This window comes from Lithobates pipiens, unplaced genomic scaffold (assembly GCF_037356315.1).
Source record: "Lithobates pipiens isolate NorthernLeopardFrog02 unplaced genomic scaffold, aLitPip1_a1.2 Scaffold_30, whole genome shotgun sequence".
NCBI lineage: Eukaryota > Metazoa > Chordata > Amphibia > Anura > Ranidae > Lithobates > Lithobates pipiens.
In genome coordinates this window covers 147026079-147044001 of record NW_027507791.1, presented here as the reverse complement: position 1 = coordinate 147044001, position 17923 = coordinate 147026079, and the positions used below count along the sequence as shown (strand labels likewise).

Genomic DNA, 17923 nt, shown 5'->3' with positions numbered 1-17923 from the left:
CCAGAGAATAGCCATTCGAAGCTGGATGAACACTCAGGTTGGAAAGTCCCTCTCTCACAAGGCCTAGCAGCCAACAAGGTGCTTATTCAGGATCAAACTTTGTCACAGACGTTGTTGCAGAACACATAGGAAACTAAGCTGTAGAACACTTGTAGGATACCTGGATCTTTCAGCCCGCTTGGCGATATCCACAAGACCGGATTCTCTTGGTTACTTCAGCCCTTCCAGGCTCTTGTTTAGAGGACCACCATGTGTGAGTTTGGTTTTCTTAAGAGTCTTCCCCTGGAATGCTTGAAGTACAATGGGTCTCTCCCGAGCCGGAGACGGCACCCAACCACCTCAGAATCCTCCTTTAGTTTCCCTGCCTCGGGATAGCCAGCCCCAAGGCATTAGTCGGGTGGATCCGCAGCCCAGGCCATAGCCTTCCTGGGGGCTAGTCAGGAGGACCAGGACCAAGTAGTCAGCACATCATACTAAACCAGAACCCCGCACCACGTGACGTCCGTATCTTAAATACCCTCTCCCAGAGGGCACAGCAAGAGGGCCACTGACCTGGCTCCGAAAGAGTAACTTAAGGGCCTGACCAGACCATGGTTCCACCCTGCCACAAGAAACAGTGCCCTCTGTGACCAGGCTGAACATCTCACAGCCCAGTCATACTGACACAGAAGTCTAATTTAGGCAAATGGACCCAAACCAAACTGTAGCTTGGGTAAAGTTTTAATTTTGAAAAACACACAGCGCGTGCTCTTCAGGAGCCCGCTGCTACATTTGTTTATTGGAGGACAGAGTCATCCTCAGGCACGATCCCTTGTACCTTCCTAGAGTGGCCTCATGTTTCCATAGGACACAGGAAATTATCTTCCTGTCCTTCTGTGTCAACCCACAGAATGACAAGAGAGCCTTTCATACACTAGACATTAGATGGTGTCTACTGCTTTACTTAGAGTAAAGGAGTTCAGAAGATCTCATTTGTTGGTCAGTTTTTTTGGCACAAGGAGGCTTCAAAAACAACTATTGCTACATGGATTAGACGAGCCATTTCCACAGTTTGAGTACATTCTACATGGTCTCTGGCAACCTCTTGGGCAGAAAGTGCTGGAGCATTGGTAGATTAGATCTGCAGAGCAGCATGGTCAAGTCAGAACATGTTACTGAGACATATTGGCGTAAAACTTCTGTCACCTCAGGATCTGGCTTTCGGCAGAAAGGTCCTGCAGGCTGTTGTCCTGCCCTAAGTTATGCCTGAGCTACTTGCTCTTCTTTCAGGGGGCTGTCCTGGAAGACAACTTGAGAAAATGACCAGTTACACTTGCTGGTAACGGTGTTTCTGGGAAGTCTTCCAGGACGGCGGGCCTACTTCCCTCTTTATTTAAATAGTTGAACATTGGAAGTGTTTTTCACTCTCATGCACTGGTGTGGGTCAGTACTTTTTCACAACTGAGGAACACTGGGAGGGGCAGCGTTTTTAACCTCTATCTTGATTGTGTTTCCAGTCAGGTGGGACCAGTCATCTCCTCAGGGTGCCCTCCTGCAAGACTTCCCAGAAGTGTAAATGGTAATTTTGCACATCATTGGTTCACATTTTGATTATAAGGATTATGAGTAAAATAAATCCAACTATGTATAAAATACTATGTAATATGCCAGAAAGCCAACCTCCAAGTTCTGAGAATCAATTGAGTGGGTTAAGCCACAAGAGCCAGCTCTCCTTCAACCCAAGCGGTCTTGATATGTGTGTGGTGTTTTTATTTATTTTTTTTTATTTTTTTTCAGACATAAATGTAGTTTAGAAATGCTTCTTTTTGAATGGTTACTGAAAGTAAAATTGTACAATTCATCAACTGTGTCATTATTCCAAAGAAGCTTAAGACCTTCAAACTTATACTCAAGTAGCTATGTTCATACAGTTAGTGTATCCTGTTTCTAGTACTTTTCTCATATTCTGAACTAGCTGCATAAATGCTAGTAAAATTAAGGCATACTGAGGGTTCTTTTTTTAAAGAGGTTCTCCACCCTAAAGTGGAAGTTCCGCTAATCTGATTCTCCCCCCCCCCCCCCTCCCGTGCCACAATCAGTACCTTTCAGGGGGGAGGTGGGTGCAGTTACCTGGATAATCCAGGTTTCTGCACCCACTTCCGGGACAGACCGCCGCAAACCCCCGCAGATAAGTGTCAATTTATTAAAAGTCAGCAGCTGCAATATTAGTAGCTGCTGGCTTTTAATATATATATTTTTTTTTAGGTGCAGAACCGCTTTAAAGGAATAGAAATTCTATTTTTGTTTTCACTTTCCTTACTTACATTCTGGAAATTGGCTAGTTCTATTTCCTTGAGTGACACTGGAATACCTAGTAAAGGTAGTGTTCTATGTGAAATAGTTGAGTGTTTACAGACCCAACAATTGGACAACTTTAATTTCTTAGCCGCTTACATGTGCATAGAAACAAAGCCATTCTGGGATGGCTCCATAAGATGTATAGCAATCTCTCTGGTAACTCTTTTCAGTCTTCACCAAGACATCAACTTAGTAATGCTCCATTGGCTCTCTTGACCTACAGAAATATCAATCGGCCAGGGCAAAACAAAGAAAAATATTGCCAACAATCCTCCGAGGATAACTCCCCACAGTCCTTTATCTGTTTGTGACTCAACAGCCCATATAGCCTCGTCCTTCTCAGCTCTTGCAAGAGTAAGCAGAGGGGACCTGTGGGATGAATGAACAGCAGTAAGCTTGTCGGGATGAAACCGCTTATTAGTTACCCTTCACTGGGGTACTTCAGCTTTCTTGCAGTGAGATCTGTGTATCCAGGGCTTGCATCCCTGGACTTTCACAACACTTGGCGTAATCAGGATGATAAAAAAAAGACCTTTCCACTTTGGTGATAATTAAGTTTTTGATTCTTTACATACACCCAGTCTCCAGGTTTCAGTCCATGCGCTTGATCCCTGCCATCGGTCTCTGGAAAAAGTGTCAGCAAATAGTGTGTGTGTGTGTGTGTGTACACACACACACACACACATAAATATATATATATATATTTTTTTTTTTTTTTACACACAATGTGTGTGAGTACACCTCTCACATTTTTGTAAATATTGTATTCCATCTTTTCAAGTGACAACACAGAAGAAATTATACTTTGCTTCAATGTAAAATAATGAGTGTACAGCTTGTATAACAGTGTAAATTTGCTGTCCCCTCAAAATAATTAAACGCACAGCCATTATTGTCTAAACCCCTGGCAACAAAAGTGAGTACACCCTTAAGTGAAAATGTCCAAATTGGGCCCAATTGGCCATTTCCCTCCCCGGTGTCATGCGACTCATTAGTGTTATATGGTCTCAGGTGTGAATGGGGAGCAGGTGTGTTAAATTTGGTGTTATCGCTCTCTTATTGGTCACTGGAAGTTCAACATGGCACCTCACGGCAAAGAATTCTGAGGATCTGAAAAAAGAATGATTGCTCTATGTAAAGATGGCCTAGGCTATAAAGAAGATTGCCAAGTCCCTGAAACTGAGCAGTTTAACAGGACAGGTTCCACTCAGAACAGGCCTCGCCATGGTCAACCAAAGAAGTTGAGTGCATGTGCTCAGTATCATATCCAGAGGTTATCTTTAGGCAGTAGACATAGGAGTGGCACCAGCATTGCTGCAGAGGTTGAAGGGGTGGGTGGTCAGCTTGTCGGTGCTCAGAGTATACGCCGCACGCTGAATCAAATTGGTCTGCATGGTCTCTTCTAAAGATGATGCACAAGAAAGCCTGCAAACCTTTTTCTGAAGACAAGCAGACTATGGATATGGATTACTGGTACCATGTCCTGTGGTCTGATGAGACGAGATAAACTTATTTGATTCAGATGTTGTCAAGCGTGTGTGGCAGCCACCAGGTGAGGAGTACAGACAAGTGTGTCTTTCTTGACTATAGTCAAGCATGGTGGTGGATGTGTCACGGTTCGGGGCTGAATGAGTGCTGCCGGCACTTGGGAGCTGCACTTCATTGAGGGAACCATGAATGCCAACATGTACTGTGACATACTGAAGCAGAACATTATCCCCTCCCTTCGGAGACTGGGCCGCAGGGCAGTATGCCAACGATCCCAAACCCACATCCAAGACAACCACTGCCCTGCTAAAGAAGCTGAGGGTAAAGATGTTGGACTGGCCAAGCATGTCTCCAGACCTAAACCCTATTGGGCATCTGTGGAACATCCTCAAATGGAAGGTGGAGGAGCGCAAGGTTTCTAACATCCACCAGCTCTGTGATGTTGTCATGGTGAGTAGAAGAGGACTCCAGTGGCAACCTGTGAAAGCTCTGGGGAACTTCATGCCCAAGAGGTTTAAGGCAGTGCTGGAAAATAATGGTGAGCAAACAAAATATTGACACTTTGGGCCCAATTTGGACATTCTCACTTAGGGGTGTATTCACTTTTTTTGTTTCCAGCGGTTTAGACATTAATGGCTGTATTTTGTGGGGACAGCAAATTTACACTGTTATACAAGCTGTACATGCACGACTTTACATTGTAGTGTAATTTCTTCAGTGTTGTCACGTGAAAAGGTATAATAAAATATTTACAAAAATGTGAATGGGTGCACTCACTTTTTTGTGAGATACTGTGTGTGTATGTATATTCTACACACTTTCAAAAATGTTTTTTTTTTTATTTTTAGCAAAGAGCGCAAACAGAAAAATCAAAATCAATCAATATTTCTAAATGCTATAGTGATGTTTTGGGTCGTTATCCTAACTAACAATAATTTTCATAATCCATTAGTTGGCCGATTTTAAGATTATTATCCGATTAGTCGAAACAATATAAGTGTGGTGTATAATTTTAGGTTAACAAAAAAAGCAATTTATTCTTAAATCTCTATAGGCAATATAATCGACTATATGGTTAGGGAGCAAAATCTCTAGTCTCCTCTGAGAGGAAGAGAGACAAGATATATACTGTATATACGATTAGAGGTTGCATCTGGTAAATATCATCAGACTTGGACAACATTTTTATTTAAAAAAATAAAAATAAAAAAATTAAAGGCTGTTTTGCCGATTTTCAGACAGAGCTGTAATACATTATGTATGACAGACCCTCTTGTCATAGGCAGGTGGCTTGATATGCTGACCATAAAAAAACAATGTCTTCCTTCGAAAAAAAATAAAAAATTTAATTTTAAGAACGTTTGTTCAATTGTTTAATAGTTAGTGGGGTCAAATCAACGTAAGTTTTCGACCACAGTGGTGGGAAAATTCTAAGGAGGTTCAGAAATTACATTCATTTTAAAACACTGTTAAAAGCAAGTGAAATTTTCAAATGACATTCTTTCAGCGAATGTACAAAGATATTTTGTATGAATGTTGTCTGAAAATCGATACGTTTATGGCCAGCATAAGGCAGTTTACACCTATGCAGTTTGCTTTCGATACATTTCTGCAGTGCTTTTTGCTGTGCAAATGCGAATTGTGGCAAAAACGCACTACAAGCTTTTCTGCAGCTTCTCCACTGAAGCATATTGAACCAAACAAGCAAAAAAAAGCACAGTTTCTCGTATATTCACCGACTGACACAGCTCCTCTCTTTAGACTACTGGGTTGTTGCACCACCTTTAGGAGAGGACTAGGCATAACATGTTAACATGTAATGAAAAAAATCTCAGAACTTCTAGTTCTGCCCAAGGGGCAGTCCCTTGGGTAACAACCCCTCAGCCTACCATTCAGCTTCAGTTTTATTTTGCCTAGTGAAGAAGGACCTAGGAACCCTGACGGGCCCATCGGTCTGTTGTGGGTTTTTTTTTTTTTTCTGCAGAAGCTTTGCTTTTAGTGCAAGATTAAAGATCCTGTGATCTGCTATCAACAGCCGGCTGGGTGACCGGCTGGATACCCTTTATCCTTGTAATCTCCCTAGGCTGGCCAGTGAGCGTGTGCAGACCAGAGCTACGAGCTGGGTCGCCACAACAGGCCTCTGCTCCAGAGGTGGTCGGTGAGCGTTAATGCTGCGGGGCACACATATGACCGGGCTACTGATGTCTGTGTCAGTGTGCCGGGCCAGCAGCCACCCCGTACTGATCGGAGAGTGGGTCTGTGATGGAATGTCTCCCAGCTCTGCAGGACTGGTAAGTACAGCTCTCCCTGCTTCGGTGGGGCTGAGCAGCTGGGCATTCCCTGGGAGGTCAATTCGGGGGTCCCTCTCTTCTCTCCCTGTACCTATTCCGCTGGCTGGCTGTGCCCTGGATGTGTGTGGATCTGGAGGCTGTACCCGTCGATCGCTGTAGCGCTGTTCACCGCCATTCTTGCCTGTTTGTTTCACTGTCCCTCATGGTATACAGTGCTTGGCGGCCATCTTTGGTGGGGCAAGAAGCAGCATGCTTTCCTGTAGCTCGGCGGCTATCTTCCCTGTGTTTGTCCTTTTATACTGGACGCTCGGCGGCCAATTTCTTGAAGCCTGAACACTTTTTTTGGTCTGTTTCAGTGCCATTTACAGCAGCTCTCGACAGCGCAGTGTGATCTCCTATGCACTGGGGAGCTGACAAGGGACACAGGCACTACTAGCTGGACAGCGCAGAACAGGACTCGTAACTTTTCCAGAGGTTCTACTCAAACCTGTTTGGACGTACCCCTTCCTTTTTGGGGACTACAATCTTGGACCTGAAAGCCCTCAATTACTTTGTGAAAGTACAGAGGTTCAGAATGGCATCAGTTCACGGAGTAGTCGCTGCACTCAATCAAGGGGACTCCCTGGCATCCTTAGACATCCAGGATGCATACCTGCACATACCCATATGCCTCCGGCATCAGAAGTTTATGCGTTTTGCAGTCGGAAGCCCACTACCAGTATGTGGCTCCCCCTTTTTGGTTTGGCATCAGCCCCCCGAGTCTTTACCAAGGTATTGGCTCCTGTATTGGCATTGCTGCAGCAATGTGGGATACCTAGACTATCTCCTCCTGAGAGCATCTTCCGGATGTGGCGATCACCATGCAGACCCTGCAGGAATTTGGGTGGCTGTTGAACCTAAAAAAGTCGATCGTACCGACTCAGCGTTTGGAGTACCTAGGTTTGCTGCTGGACTCCATGGAAGCCGAGAGTGTTTCTCCCTTCAGACAGGCTGCAGACTCAATAAGACTTCAAGGACATCCGATCAGGATCCAGTCTGACAACGCCATGTTACGAGAAGACCTTCTGTCCCAAGGTCCGATTCTCCATCCTGCTTTACCATCGCTGGTTTTAACAGCATGGCTATTGAGAGCCAGGTGTTGAGGAACCAAGGTCTTTCAGACTCTGATCTCAACTATGCTGAGAGCACGGAAATCTTCTTCTCAGAAGATATACCATCGTGCCTGGAAGGCCTATATCTCCATGTGTGAGGAGAAAGGATGGCGTCCGCGCTCCGTTTCTATATCCAGGATCCTGCTGTTTCTACAGCAAGGAGTAGACCAGAAATTAGCCTTAAGCACAATTAAAGGACAAATATCGGCTTTGGCTGTCTTTTTTTTTTTTTTTTTTTTTTTTCTTTTTTTTCAGGGACTCCCTGGGGTCTTTCTCTAATGAGCACTTTTGTTCAAGGGGTCCGACATGTAGTTCCTCCGGTGCGTCCACCGTTACCCCCGTGGGATCTGAACCTAGTGAAAATCAGAGAGATTCCCCTGTTGACTCTTTCCCAGAAAGTGGTCTTTTTAGTGGCCATTACCTCGGCCAGGAGGGTTTTGGAACTGGCGGCCTTGTCTTGCAAGTCTCCCTATCTGGTTATCCACAGGGATAAGGTGGTGTTGCGTCCACAACCTTCTTTTCTGCCAAAGGTGGTTTTGGCATTCCACATCAATGAAGACATTGTGTTTTCTATCTCTGTGTCCTAAGCTGACACATCCTAAGGAAGTGGCCCTTCATGCCCTGGACGTAGTTTGGGCTCTGGGGGTGTATTTGTCTGCAACGGCTCCCTTTTGGAAGTCACTCCTTGTTTGTTTCGGTGGCTGGTCCGAAAAAGGCATTGCGGTCTCGTCGGCCACCATTTCCAGGTGGATCAGACAGATTGTAGTACAGGCCTACGCCTTGAAGGGGCTGTCTTGGGCCTTCCGACATCAAGCGTCTGTCGCTCAAGTGTGTAAAGCGGCGACTTGGTCGTCTGTTCACACTTTTACAAAATTCTACAAGGTAGATGTCAGTGCATCGGCTGATGCCTGTTTTGGCCGCAAAGTTTTGCAGGCAGCTGTATAATTGCAATTGCACATACATTTTTTTTTTTCCCTGTTTTTTTTTTTTTGGAGGGTAAAAAAACGCAATACTATTATGTAAATGCTTTGTTGCATTTGTTACTGTAGTTCTGGTGCGGTTTGAGGGTAGTGCCTCTCTGTTGAGGAGCACCCTGTTTTTTGTGGGTGAAAGTTTACTTCTTCCCACACACTGTCGTTTTTTGTGGGTAAAGTTTATAACTAGTTCCCACATGCCATGGTGGATGAAGTTTTATGCTGTTTTTACCAACCCTCATTTTAACACTGCTTTGGGACATCCCAATGGTCTAAAGAGAGGAGCTGTGTCAGTCGGTGTATATAAGAGAAAATAGGATTTTTTCGTACTCACCGTAAAATTCTTTTCTCTGTAATTCACTGACTGACACAGCACCCGCCCCTCCTATTTTTCTTTACGTTATACTGCTTGTTGACTTACTGAAGCTGTATGGCAGACTGAGGTGATGTTACCTACAGGACCGCCCCTTGGGCGGAACTAGAAGTTCTGAGTTTTTTTTCATTACATGTTATGCCTATTTCTCTCCTAAAGGTGGCGTAATAACCCAATGGTCTAAAGAGAGGAGCTGTGTCAGTCGGTGAATTACAGAGAAAAGGATTTTATGGCGAGTACAAAAAATCCTATTTTTGTATTGGAAAAAAGTCCTTGACTTTTTCCAAATAGGCAGCAGCTGAAAAAAAGCCTAGATGTGAACGTGTCCTGTAGTAAACCATGTTAAATGAATTGTGCATTTCTACACAAAGCACTAAAAAACCCATAGGTGTAAACCAGGCCCAAGAGGTTTAATAGCAGCAGCATTTTTTTTTTTTTTTTTTTTTTTAATCGCCTGTAATAATGGGGTTAAAAATTTATAGTACAAAAAGAGCAGTGGAACTAATATATATTACGTGTGTCATATATACAGTGGATATAAAAAGTCTACACACCCCTGTTAAAATGTCATGTTTCTGTGATGTTAAAACATGAGACAAAGACAAATCATTTCAGAACTTTTTCCACCTTTTTTTAATGTCCCCTATAAACTGTTAGGTGTGGGTAAGGTAGGCTTCTCTGAAGAGAAGGGTTTTCAAGGATCTTCTAAAAGCTGATGGAGTAGTAGATAAGCAGACAGATTGGGGTAGGGCATTCCATAGGATTAAAGAGGCTTTGGAAAAGTCCTGGATGCAAGCATGGGAGGAGGTGACAAGAGAGCTAGAGAGCAGAAGCTCTTGAGTGGAACGAAGAGAATGAGTAGGTTGTCATTTAGAGACTAGGCTAGTGATGTAGCTGGGGGCTAAATTGTGGATGGTTTTGTACGTAGTTAGTATTTTGAATTTAATTTGGCTGAGCGGAAGACAGTGGAGGGATTGACAGATAGGAGTAGTGGAGACGGAGCGATTGGTAAGGTGGATGAGTCTGGCAGCAGCATTCATCATGGATTGAAAAGGTGAAAGACTATGTAGAGGTAAGCCAATGAGAAGGGAGGTGCAGTAGTCAAGACGAGAGATGACCAGCAAGTGAATTAAGAGGTTTGTTGAGTCATTGGTTAGAAAGGGGCTAATTTTAGAGATGTTGAGGTGGCAGGATTTGGACAGCATTTGGACGTGGTGCTTGAAGGAGAGTCCAGAGTCCAGAACTACACCTAGAACCTTGGCATGTGGGGATGGACTTGTAGTTGTGCGATCGATTTTTGACAGAGATGAGGGGAAGGGACATATGGGGGAGGAAACATTATAAGTTTCGATAGATTGAGTTTGAAGAAGTGGTGTGACATCCAGACTGATATAGCAAAGTAAATTGGTGATGTGCGAGAAGACAGAGGGAGTGAGCTGAGGGGTAGAGAAATGGATTTGGGTGTCATCAGCGTAGAGGTGGTATTGGAAGCCATGGGAGGCTATCAGCTGACCCAGGGAGGAGGTGTAGATTGAAAATAGGAGAGGTCCAAGAACAGAACCTTGGGGGACCCCAACAGAGAAAGGAAGAGGAGAGGAGGAAGTAGCGTTGTAAGAAATGCTAAAGGTGCGGTTGGATAAGTAGGAAGAGAACTAGCGAAGAGTACGGTCACAAATGTGTGGAGTTTGAGGAGGGGGTGGTCAACTGTATCAAAGGCAGCAGAGAGGTCCAGGATTAGGATTACAGAATAGTGTCGATTTGGTTTTGGCCATTAGTAGATCATGTGTTTTAGGAGAGCAGTTTCTGTGGAGTGTTGAGGACAAAATCCAGACTGAAGGGGATCAAGAAGGCTATTATCAGTGAGGTGGACGCTCAGTCAGTTGAAGACCAGAAGTTCAAGGAGTCTGGATAAGAAGGGGAGCAAGGAGATAGGTTGTTAAAAAGCCCTCACTGGATACATACAATCTTAAGTATGGGTCTGACAAGTGCATGTTTTAGAGAGTTGAGGGAAGATGCCAGAAGAGAGGGAGAGATTGAAGATGTGGGTTAGAGTGTGTAGCATAGAGCCAGGTGGTGAGGGAACAGGATCCAGAGAGCAGGTGATAATGTGGACATTAGCAAGTAGTTTAGCAACCTCATCTATTGTGGTGGGGTTGAAAGAGGGGAGTAATAATTGTACCTGTGGGCATGAAGTGAAAAGTGTGGAGAGTATCGGAACAGTAGAGCTCTCCTTGCAAATAGTATCGATCTTCTGTTTGAAGTGATTGGCAATCTCCTGGGCAGTGAGCGAGTTGGCAGATGTAGGCGGTGGAGGACGAAGTAGAGTTGAAGGTAGAGAATATGGAGACGGGATAAGTTGCTAATGACAGTGATAAAATAGGTCTGCTTGGCAGTGAGGAGGCTGGAATTGTAATTTTGGAGGGCAGATTTATATTGGTTGAAATTTCTGAGACTTAGTCTTAAGCCACAGGCGCTCATGAGCATGACAGTTTTTTTCAGACTTCTAGTATGATCTGTTTGCCAAGGTTAAAGGGGCCGGGGCCTGATTCTGTGGCCAGTGAAGCTAGAAGTGAGGCATTTGGACAGAAGTGGCTAGGTTGGTGCAGGGTAGGGTTGAGTTTTTGTCGTAGAGATTGTCGATAGCAGAGTAGAGAGAAGGTTTGAGATGATGTAGGTTTCTGCGGGTATCTTTTTTTTTTTTTTGGGTGGTTGGAGGGAGAGGTGGAGGAGAGGGAGAGAGTGAAACTAATAAGGTGGTGATCAGAGTGGGGGAATGCATAGTTAGATTGCATGGAGTGCAAAGGTGAGAGAAAAATGAGGTCAAGTGTAATGTCTTGGGGATGAGTAGGAGCGTGTATCCACTGCTTCAGGTCAAAGGAGGATGTTAGGCTGAGAAGTTTGGAATCCGTTGGAGTGTTAGTATTAATAGGGATGTTGAAGTACCCGAGAATGATTGTGGGGATTTCAGAAGAAAGTAGGGGATCACAGCTATCCTTAAAGAAACTGGAGTGAAAAGACGAATGCAGTGTGCTTCGAAAGAGGAGAGTGACAAAGGGAGGTGGTTGAGGTACCTGAAGGGTGCTATGTGGGTCTAGAAGGATTCCGAGACCTCCTTTGCATCCACTGGATCTGGGGGAGTGAGTCCAGAGAAGACCACCATGGGATAGGGCAGCAGAAGACGCAGTGCCGGATTCGTGAAGCAAGGTTTCGGTAATGGCGAGTAGGTTAAATGAGTTGGGGATAAAGAGATCATGGAGAGAGGTGAGTTTGTTGCAGACAGAACGGGAGTTCCAAAGGCACAAGAGAAAGAGAATCTGGTCATAGGAAATAAATTGTGTTGATTGCGACGGCTACCAGAGGGTGATGGGTGCATGGGGTACAATTAAATGGAGGCCTGGGATTTGGGGATATATCTCCAGAGGTTAAAAAAAATAAAACTTCACTGTTTTTTTTTTTGTTTTTGTTTTTTTAATTCATTAACGTAAATAAAATAAAAAAATTGCATTTGAAAGACCTCTGCGCAAATACAGTGTAACATAAAATATTGCAACAGCCACCATTTTATTCTCTAGGGCAGGGCTCGACAAAACCCGGGTGCCAGGTCGCATTTGCGACTAGAATTGATGACCTGGCGCCTGGGGCAGCACAGCTGGGGGTATCCTGTCTCCGTGGACACCCCCGGCGTGATGGCATCGGGCGGCGGCGGCCGGTAATTGAGGCCGCGGCTTTGAGGCCTTCTGCGGTCCTATGGTTCCTTCTGGAATCTTGCGCCTTCTTGTGGTGGCCGTTGGTATGACAACCAGCAATGCTAATGGAGCTTCACCTGTCCATTTTCACTGCCTGCCTATCTTCTTCCCTTTACTTAGAACCCCTAAACATTATATATTTTTTATTCTAACACACTAGAGAATAAAATGGTGGTAGTTGCAATACTGTCTGTCACGCCGTATTTGCGCAGCGGACTTAAAAGCGCACTTTTTTGGGGAAAAATAATTTATTTAATAAAAAAATAAGACAACAGTAAAGTTAGCTCAATTTTTTTTATATATATTGTGAAAGATAATGTTACGCCGAGTAAATTTATACCCAACATGTCATGCTTCAAAATTGCGCCCGCTCATGGAATGGCGACAAACTTTTACCCTTTAAAATCTCCATAGGCGACGTTTAAAAAATTCTACAGGTGGCACATTTTGAGTTACAGAGGAGGCTAGAGCTAAAATTATTGCTCTCGCTCTACCGATCACGGCGATACCTCACATGTGTGGTTTGAACACCGCTTTCATATGCGGGCGCTACTCACATATGCGTTCGCTTCTGCATGCAAGCTTGGCGGGACAGGGTGCATTTAAAATTATTTTTTTTTTCTTATTTTAACTTTTTATTTTTATTTTTCACTGTTCTTTTAAAAAAAAAAACAATTGTGTCACTTTTATTCCTATTACAAGGAATGTAAATAAAAATCCCTTGTAATGGAAAAAAGCATGACAGATCCTCTTAAATATGAGATCTGGGGTCAGAGACCTCAGACCTCAGATCTCATATTTACACTAAAATGCAATTTTAAAAAAATGTTGTCATTTGAAAAATATAAATAAATAAAATGTCCCTCTAAAAGCTATGGGCAATGACTTGGAGACGGGGGGGGGGGGGGGGGGGGGGAAATCGCTGTCACGGACCTGGCTTCTAACTTTTTTAGCTGGCTCCTAGATTCCAAGCAAATTTTGTCAAGCCCTGCTCTAGGGTGTCTACTAAAAAATATATAATGTTTGGGGGTTCCAAGTAATTTTCTAGGAAAAAAAAAATGATTTTAACTTGAAACCAACAAATGTCAGAAAAAAGGTTTAGTGTTTAAGTGGTTAAACTTTTTTCACTTGCAGTCTATTCCACTGACAAATTGTTACAATGTTTATACTTAGAGGGATTCCACCAAAAAAAAAATATTAAAAGCCAGCAGCTATAAATACTACAGCTGCTGACTTTTAATAAATGGACACTCACCTGTCCCGGGTTCCAGCGATGCCGGCAGCCGAGGTCGATCGATCTCTCGGCTGCTGCAGTCACCATTCTAGGTGAGGGAATCAGGAAGTGAAGCGAATCGGCTTCGCTTCCCGGTTCCCTACTGCGCATGCGCGCGCAGCGCAATAGGAAGTCTCTGCGCTGTCACTGGGACCCGTGTGTGTCCCAGCAGACAGCGCGGCAGGGCAGGAAATGGCGTAGACTCCCACGGGAGTCTATGCCCGGAAGTGGGTGAAAATACCTGTCTTTGACAGGTATCTCCACCCCCCTCCCCCCTGAAAGGTGTCAATTGTGACACCGGAGGGGGGGAGGGATCCGATCAGCGGAGGTTCCACTTTAGGGTGTAATCCCGCTTTAAGTTCAACTGATAAAGAATGTTTTGATTCTTGGCAGACTGCCAGGGTTTTTTCCTTCCTTTCTTTTGATAGCTGTGGCTTCAGCAGAGCAGAGAGAATTCTTTCCATAGAAAGAATTCTGAAACACTTTAGTCAAGATTGCGATAACGATTCTTGACGATTAATTGTGCAGCTCTAGCAAGAGGGCGCTAAAGTGAACGGGCCATAATTCTGGCTAAGACGAGGGAGATAAAGCATTGTAATGTGGACGGGTCTACAGATGGTTAAGCAAAAATAACATACCAGCAATTATTAAAGACACATAAGCAAAGCAGATAGCACTGTTTCAGTTTTTGGGTGGAGATGGTTCAGTTGGCACATACCAGCAATTATTAGACCCCTTTCACACTGTGCCGCCCATAGCGTCGGCGGTAAAATGCTATTTTTAGCTGTTTTACCATTGGATTTGCTTCACATTTACTGGAGACAATTGAGCAGCTGTTTGAGCGCAGATTGCAGGTGCTATTTTTAACACTATAGCACCTGCAAAACGCCCTCAGTGTGAAAGGTGTCTTAAAGACACATAAGCAAAGCAGATAGCAGTGTTTCATTTTTTGGGTGGAGATGGTTCAGTTGGCACATACCTGTAGAAAGAGGAGATTTACAGATGAGACAATCAGATGAGTGCAGTCAGAAGTGCTCCCGCTTATAGAAATAGCTTTGAGAAGGGCCTCAGTTGCAAATTTGCCCCCAAGTACTCTTTTTGTGGCTATTAAATGTCTTCAAAAAATGAGTGGGACTAACACTACAGGGAAGGCCACACCTTTGTCATTAGTTCCTGCTGAACCTAGTCATATCCCTACTGTTGTATCCCCTGAAGGCCTGGAGACTCCAAAGACATGCAGGTAGGTTAATTAGCGTCTGTCCAAAATTGGCCCTAGTATATGATTGTGGGCTCCTTGAGGGTAAGGACTGATGTGAGTGTGCAGTGTACAGGGATAGGGACAATTGTAGACACTCACTCAGGTTGAACTGGATGGACTGGCGTCTTTATTCAACCTTACTATGTAACTATGCAATCTGAGCCACTGCACCTATCTGAGATTGTGTGTACAGTCAATGCTGCTTCCTCGCCCTTTATCACTAAGGATGAACTGTTCTTAGCTCTAGCTTGGTTAGAGCTAGGGATGCACAGAAATTTCAGGCTATCATGATGTATTATCACTGATATTGTATGTTATATTTTATATATAATTTTTCTGATTTTATCTTGGTTGAAAAAAACAGGATCATATATAATGTGCTCCTGTGTCTGTGCCCTTATAAAAAAAAAATGCAGCTATATACCGGTTTTCAGAAAGCCGATCGCCGCTCACATGACCCGTCGCCCTTCCTCCTCTCTTCCTGGCTGACATCAGCGGGGATTGTTTCCGCATGTTGAAGCTTTCAGGCCAAGAGAGGTGGCGGGGTCACATGAGCGCCGATTGGCGTTCTGAAAAGTGATATTTAGCTGCATCTTTATTTTTTTGAACACAGGAGCAGCTTGCATGAATAAACCGAGAGGATACTGTAAACTTAAAGGGGTTGTAAAGGTAAGTTTTTTGACCTTAATGCATTCTATGCATTAAGGTGAAAAAACAACTCACAGTGCTGGCGCCCCCAGTCCCCACGTTTTACTTAGCTCACCCCTCGTAAGTGCCGCGCTCGCCCCCGCCATCCTCTTCGCCGCTCAGCCTGGCCGCTGAATGGCTGGAGTGGATGGATTGAAGGCAGCGCAGCCATTGGCTCACGCTGCTGTCAATCACATCCAATGACGCGGAGCGCCAGGGGGCGGGGCCGTGTGATACAGCGAGCAGCTATAGCCGCCGGCTGTATCACGGGAGCGCACCCGCAGGTGCTTCTCACTATGTGAGGGAGCTCGCATGAACGTGAGAAATACCTGCGGTAAGAAGCAGAGACAGCCGCCGAGAGACCCCAGAAGAGCAGGTTGAGGGCACAGTGGAGGTAAGTATAACATGTTTGTTATTTAAAAAAAATAAAAGAAATAAATTTAGTTTACAATCCCTTTAAAGTCTTTTTCATAACAGTAATACATTTTTTTTTTTCTTAATACTTATAGGTGGATGTGGACCTAGCAAAGTTTTGTGCAGATTTACCAGCAGATGATGAGGAACTAAAGAAGAAATTGTGGCTTAAAATAGCTCGTCATGTGGTGCAGGAAGAGAAAGATGTGAAGAAGGCCATGGTTTGTCTGTCTAGCTGTAATCTTCTCAAAATAGAAGATATTCTTCCATTCTTCCCTGACTTCGTGACCATTGACCACTTCAAGGAAGCCATATGCAGTTCACTTCAAGCTTACAACCAGCATATAGAAGAGCTAAAGCAAGAGATGGAAGATGCTACACTGAGTGCAAAACGTATTCGGGAAGACATGCAGGAGATGAGGAACAAGTATAGCTCAGTTGATCCACAAGATAAGTGCACTTCTTGTGACTTTCCACTATTGAATCGCCCATTCTATCTCTTCCTTTGTGGTCACATGTTCCATTATGACTGCCTCATGCAGATAGTTTTCACCAATCTACCTGCTTACAAGCAGGTCAAATTAGAAGACTTACAGAAAAAATTAGGAGCCGCAGCACAGCCTTCCAAAAGCTGCTCCCATGCAAAGGATGAAGACAGTATAAGTCTGGGCAAGGGACAACCAAGCCGTGAGCAAATCAAGGCAGACATTGATGACATTATGGCAGCTGAGTGTCCCTATTGTGGTGAACTTATGATTCGATCAATTGACAAAGCATTCATAGATCCACAAAAATATAAAGAAGAGATGCTCAGCTGGCTGTAGAATTTTTGTTTTTCTTAGGTTTTTCATAAAACAGCCCTAACACGGGCCAGGTTACTTGTGTCCAGGATTTAATCATCAATCCTGTGAGTACACTTGTGCCAAGTTTTTGATCACCAATCCCTTTTGGTTTATGAAGAAAACTCCTCACTGTTGTATCCAGTGGTCCTATAGTCTGATCTTAATAGACTGCATGCTCATGACTCAAAATCATTACTGAATGTTTTATTATGTTTTGCATCTCACCATCATTTGAGTATTAGTCATGTATTATGTTAATTGAAAATATTGTGTGATAAAGTAATGCACAGGCTTTACTTGTTTAAAAGAACTTCATAAATCTTAATTTTTTTTTTCTATGAGCCTATTAACCCTTTAACCCCTTTTTGCCCAGCCCTGACTTGCTTTGTAAATGGTGTTTGTATGCCTGGGGGGAAGGAAGGATCAGCTGATCACATGACCACTGTGATTGGCTTTGTGTGGTCACATGTATGTATATGCCATAAATGCATATGTGCAGCATGGGTGTCTAAAGCCCACTCTCTTTGTGGTCACACACGCGCGTTATGTGGGCAGCAAGTGCTAATTTAACCTAAACGCCAGTTGGTGCTAAAACCATTTGTTGGCCATTCCCTAACATTTAAAAATGTAAACTTGCATTTCATATGCTTTTCAGCCTACTATAAAGCCCCACTGTGGGATAAATCTGTCTTTACTAGTCTGGCAGGAACGTGTGTGTGTTTTTATATAGTGCATTCATAATGTATTGACATCTACATTTATTTTATTTTTTTATTGGTTCTTTTGCTGTCGGAGCCTTTTTTTTGTTTTTGTTTTTTTTTGTTTTTTTAAGCGCTCCACTCCACATTATATATGTTTTTAGCAGAGACCCTAAGGAATAAAATGTCAGAATTGTTGATCTCGCTCCAACGTTTGCACCGATACCTCGCATGTGGACTGAACACAACTTACATAAGTATGCACTATGTACGTATGCAATCACTTCTGCGCGCACTTGTATTCCTATTGCAAGGAATGTAAACATCCCTTGTAATAGGAATAGGACATGATGGGTCCTCTTTATGGAGAGATGTGGGATTAAGAGGAGCC

At 43.8% G+C, this 17923-nt stretch overlaps 1 protein-coding gene across 2 annotated transcripts in view; it reads left to right on the top strand.

The window, feature by feature from the left end:
* The window catches only part of VPS18 (VPS18 core subunit of CORVET and HOPS complexes), a 151590-nt gene extending 134056 nt beyond the window's left edge, over positions 1–17534 (top strand). For both annotated transcript variants that reach the window (XM_077464926.1, XM_077464927.1), the window contains one exon: positions 16088–17534. In XM_077464926.1, coding sequence (XP_077321052.1) covers positions 16088–16816 — 729 coding nt within the window. In that variant the 3' untranslated portion in view covers positions 16817–17534. The remainder of the gene's footprint in view (positions 1–16087) is intronic.
* The last annotated feature ends 389 nt before the right edge of the window (positions 17535–17923 follow it).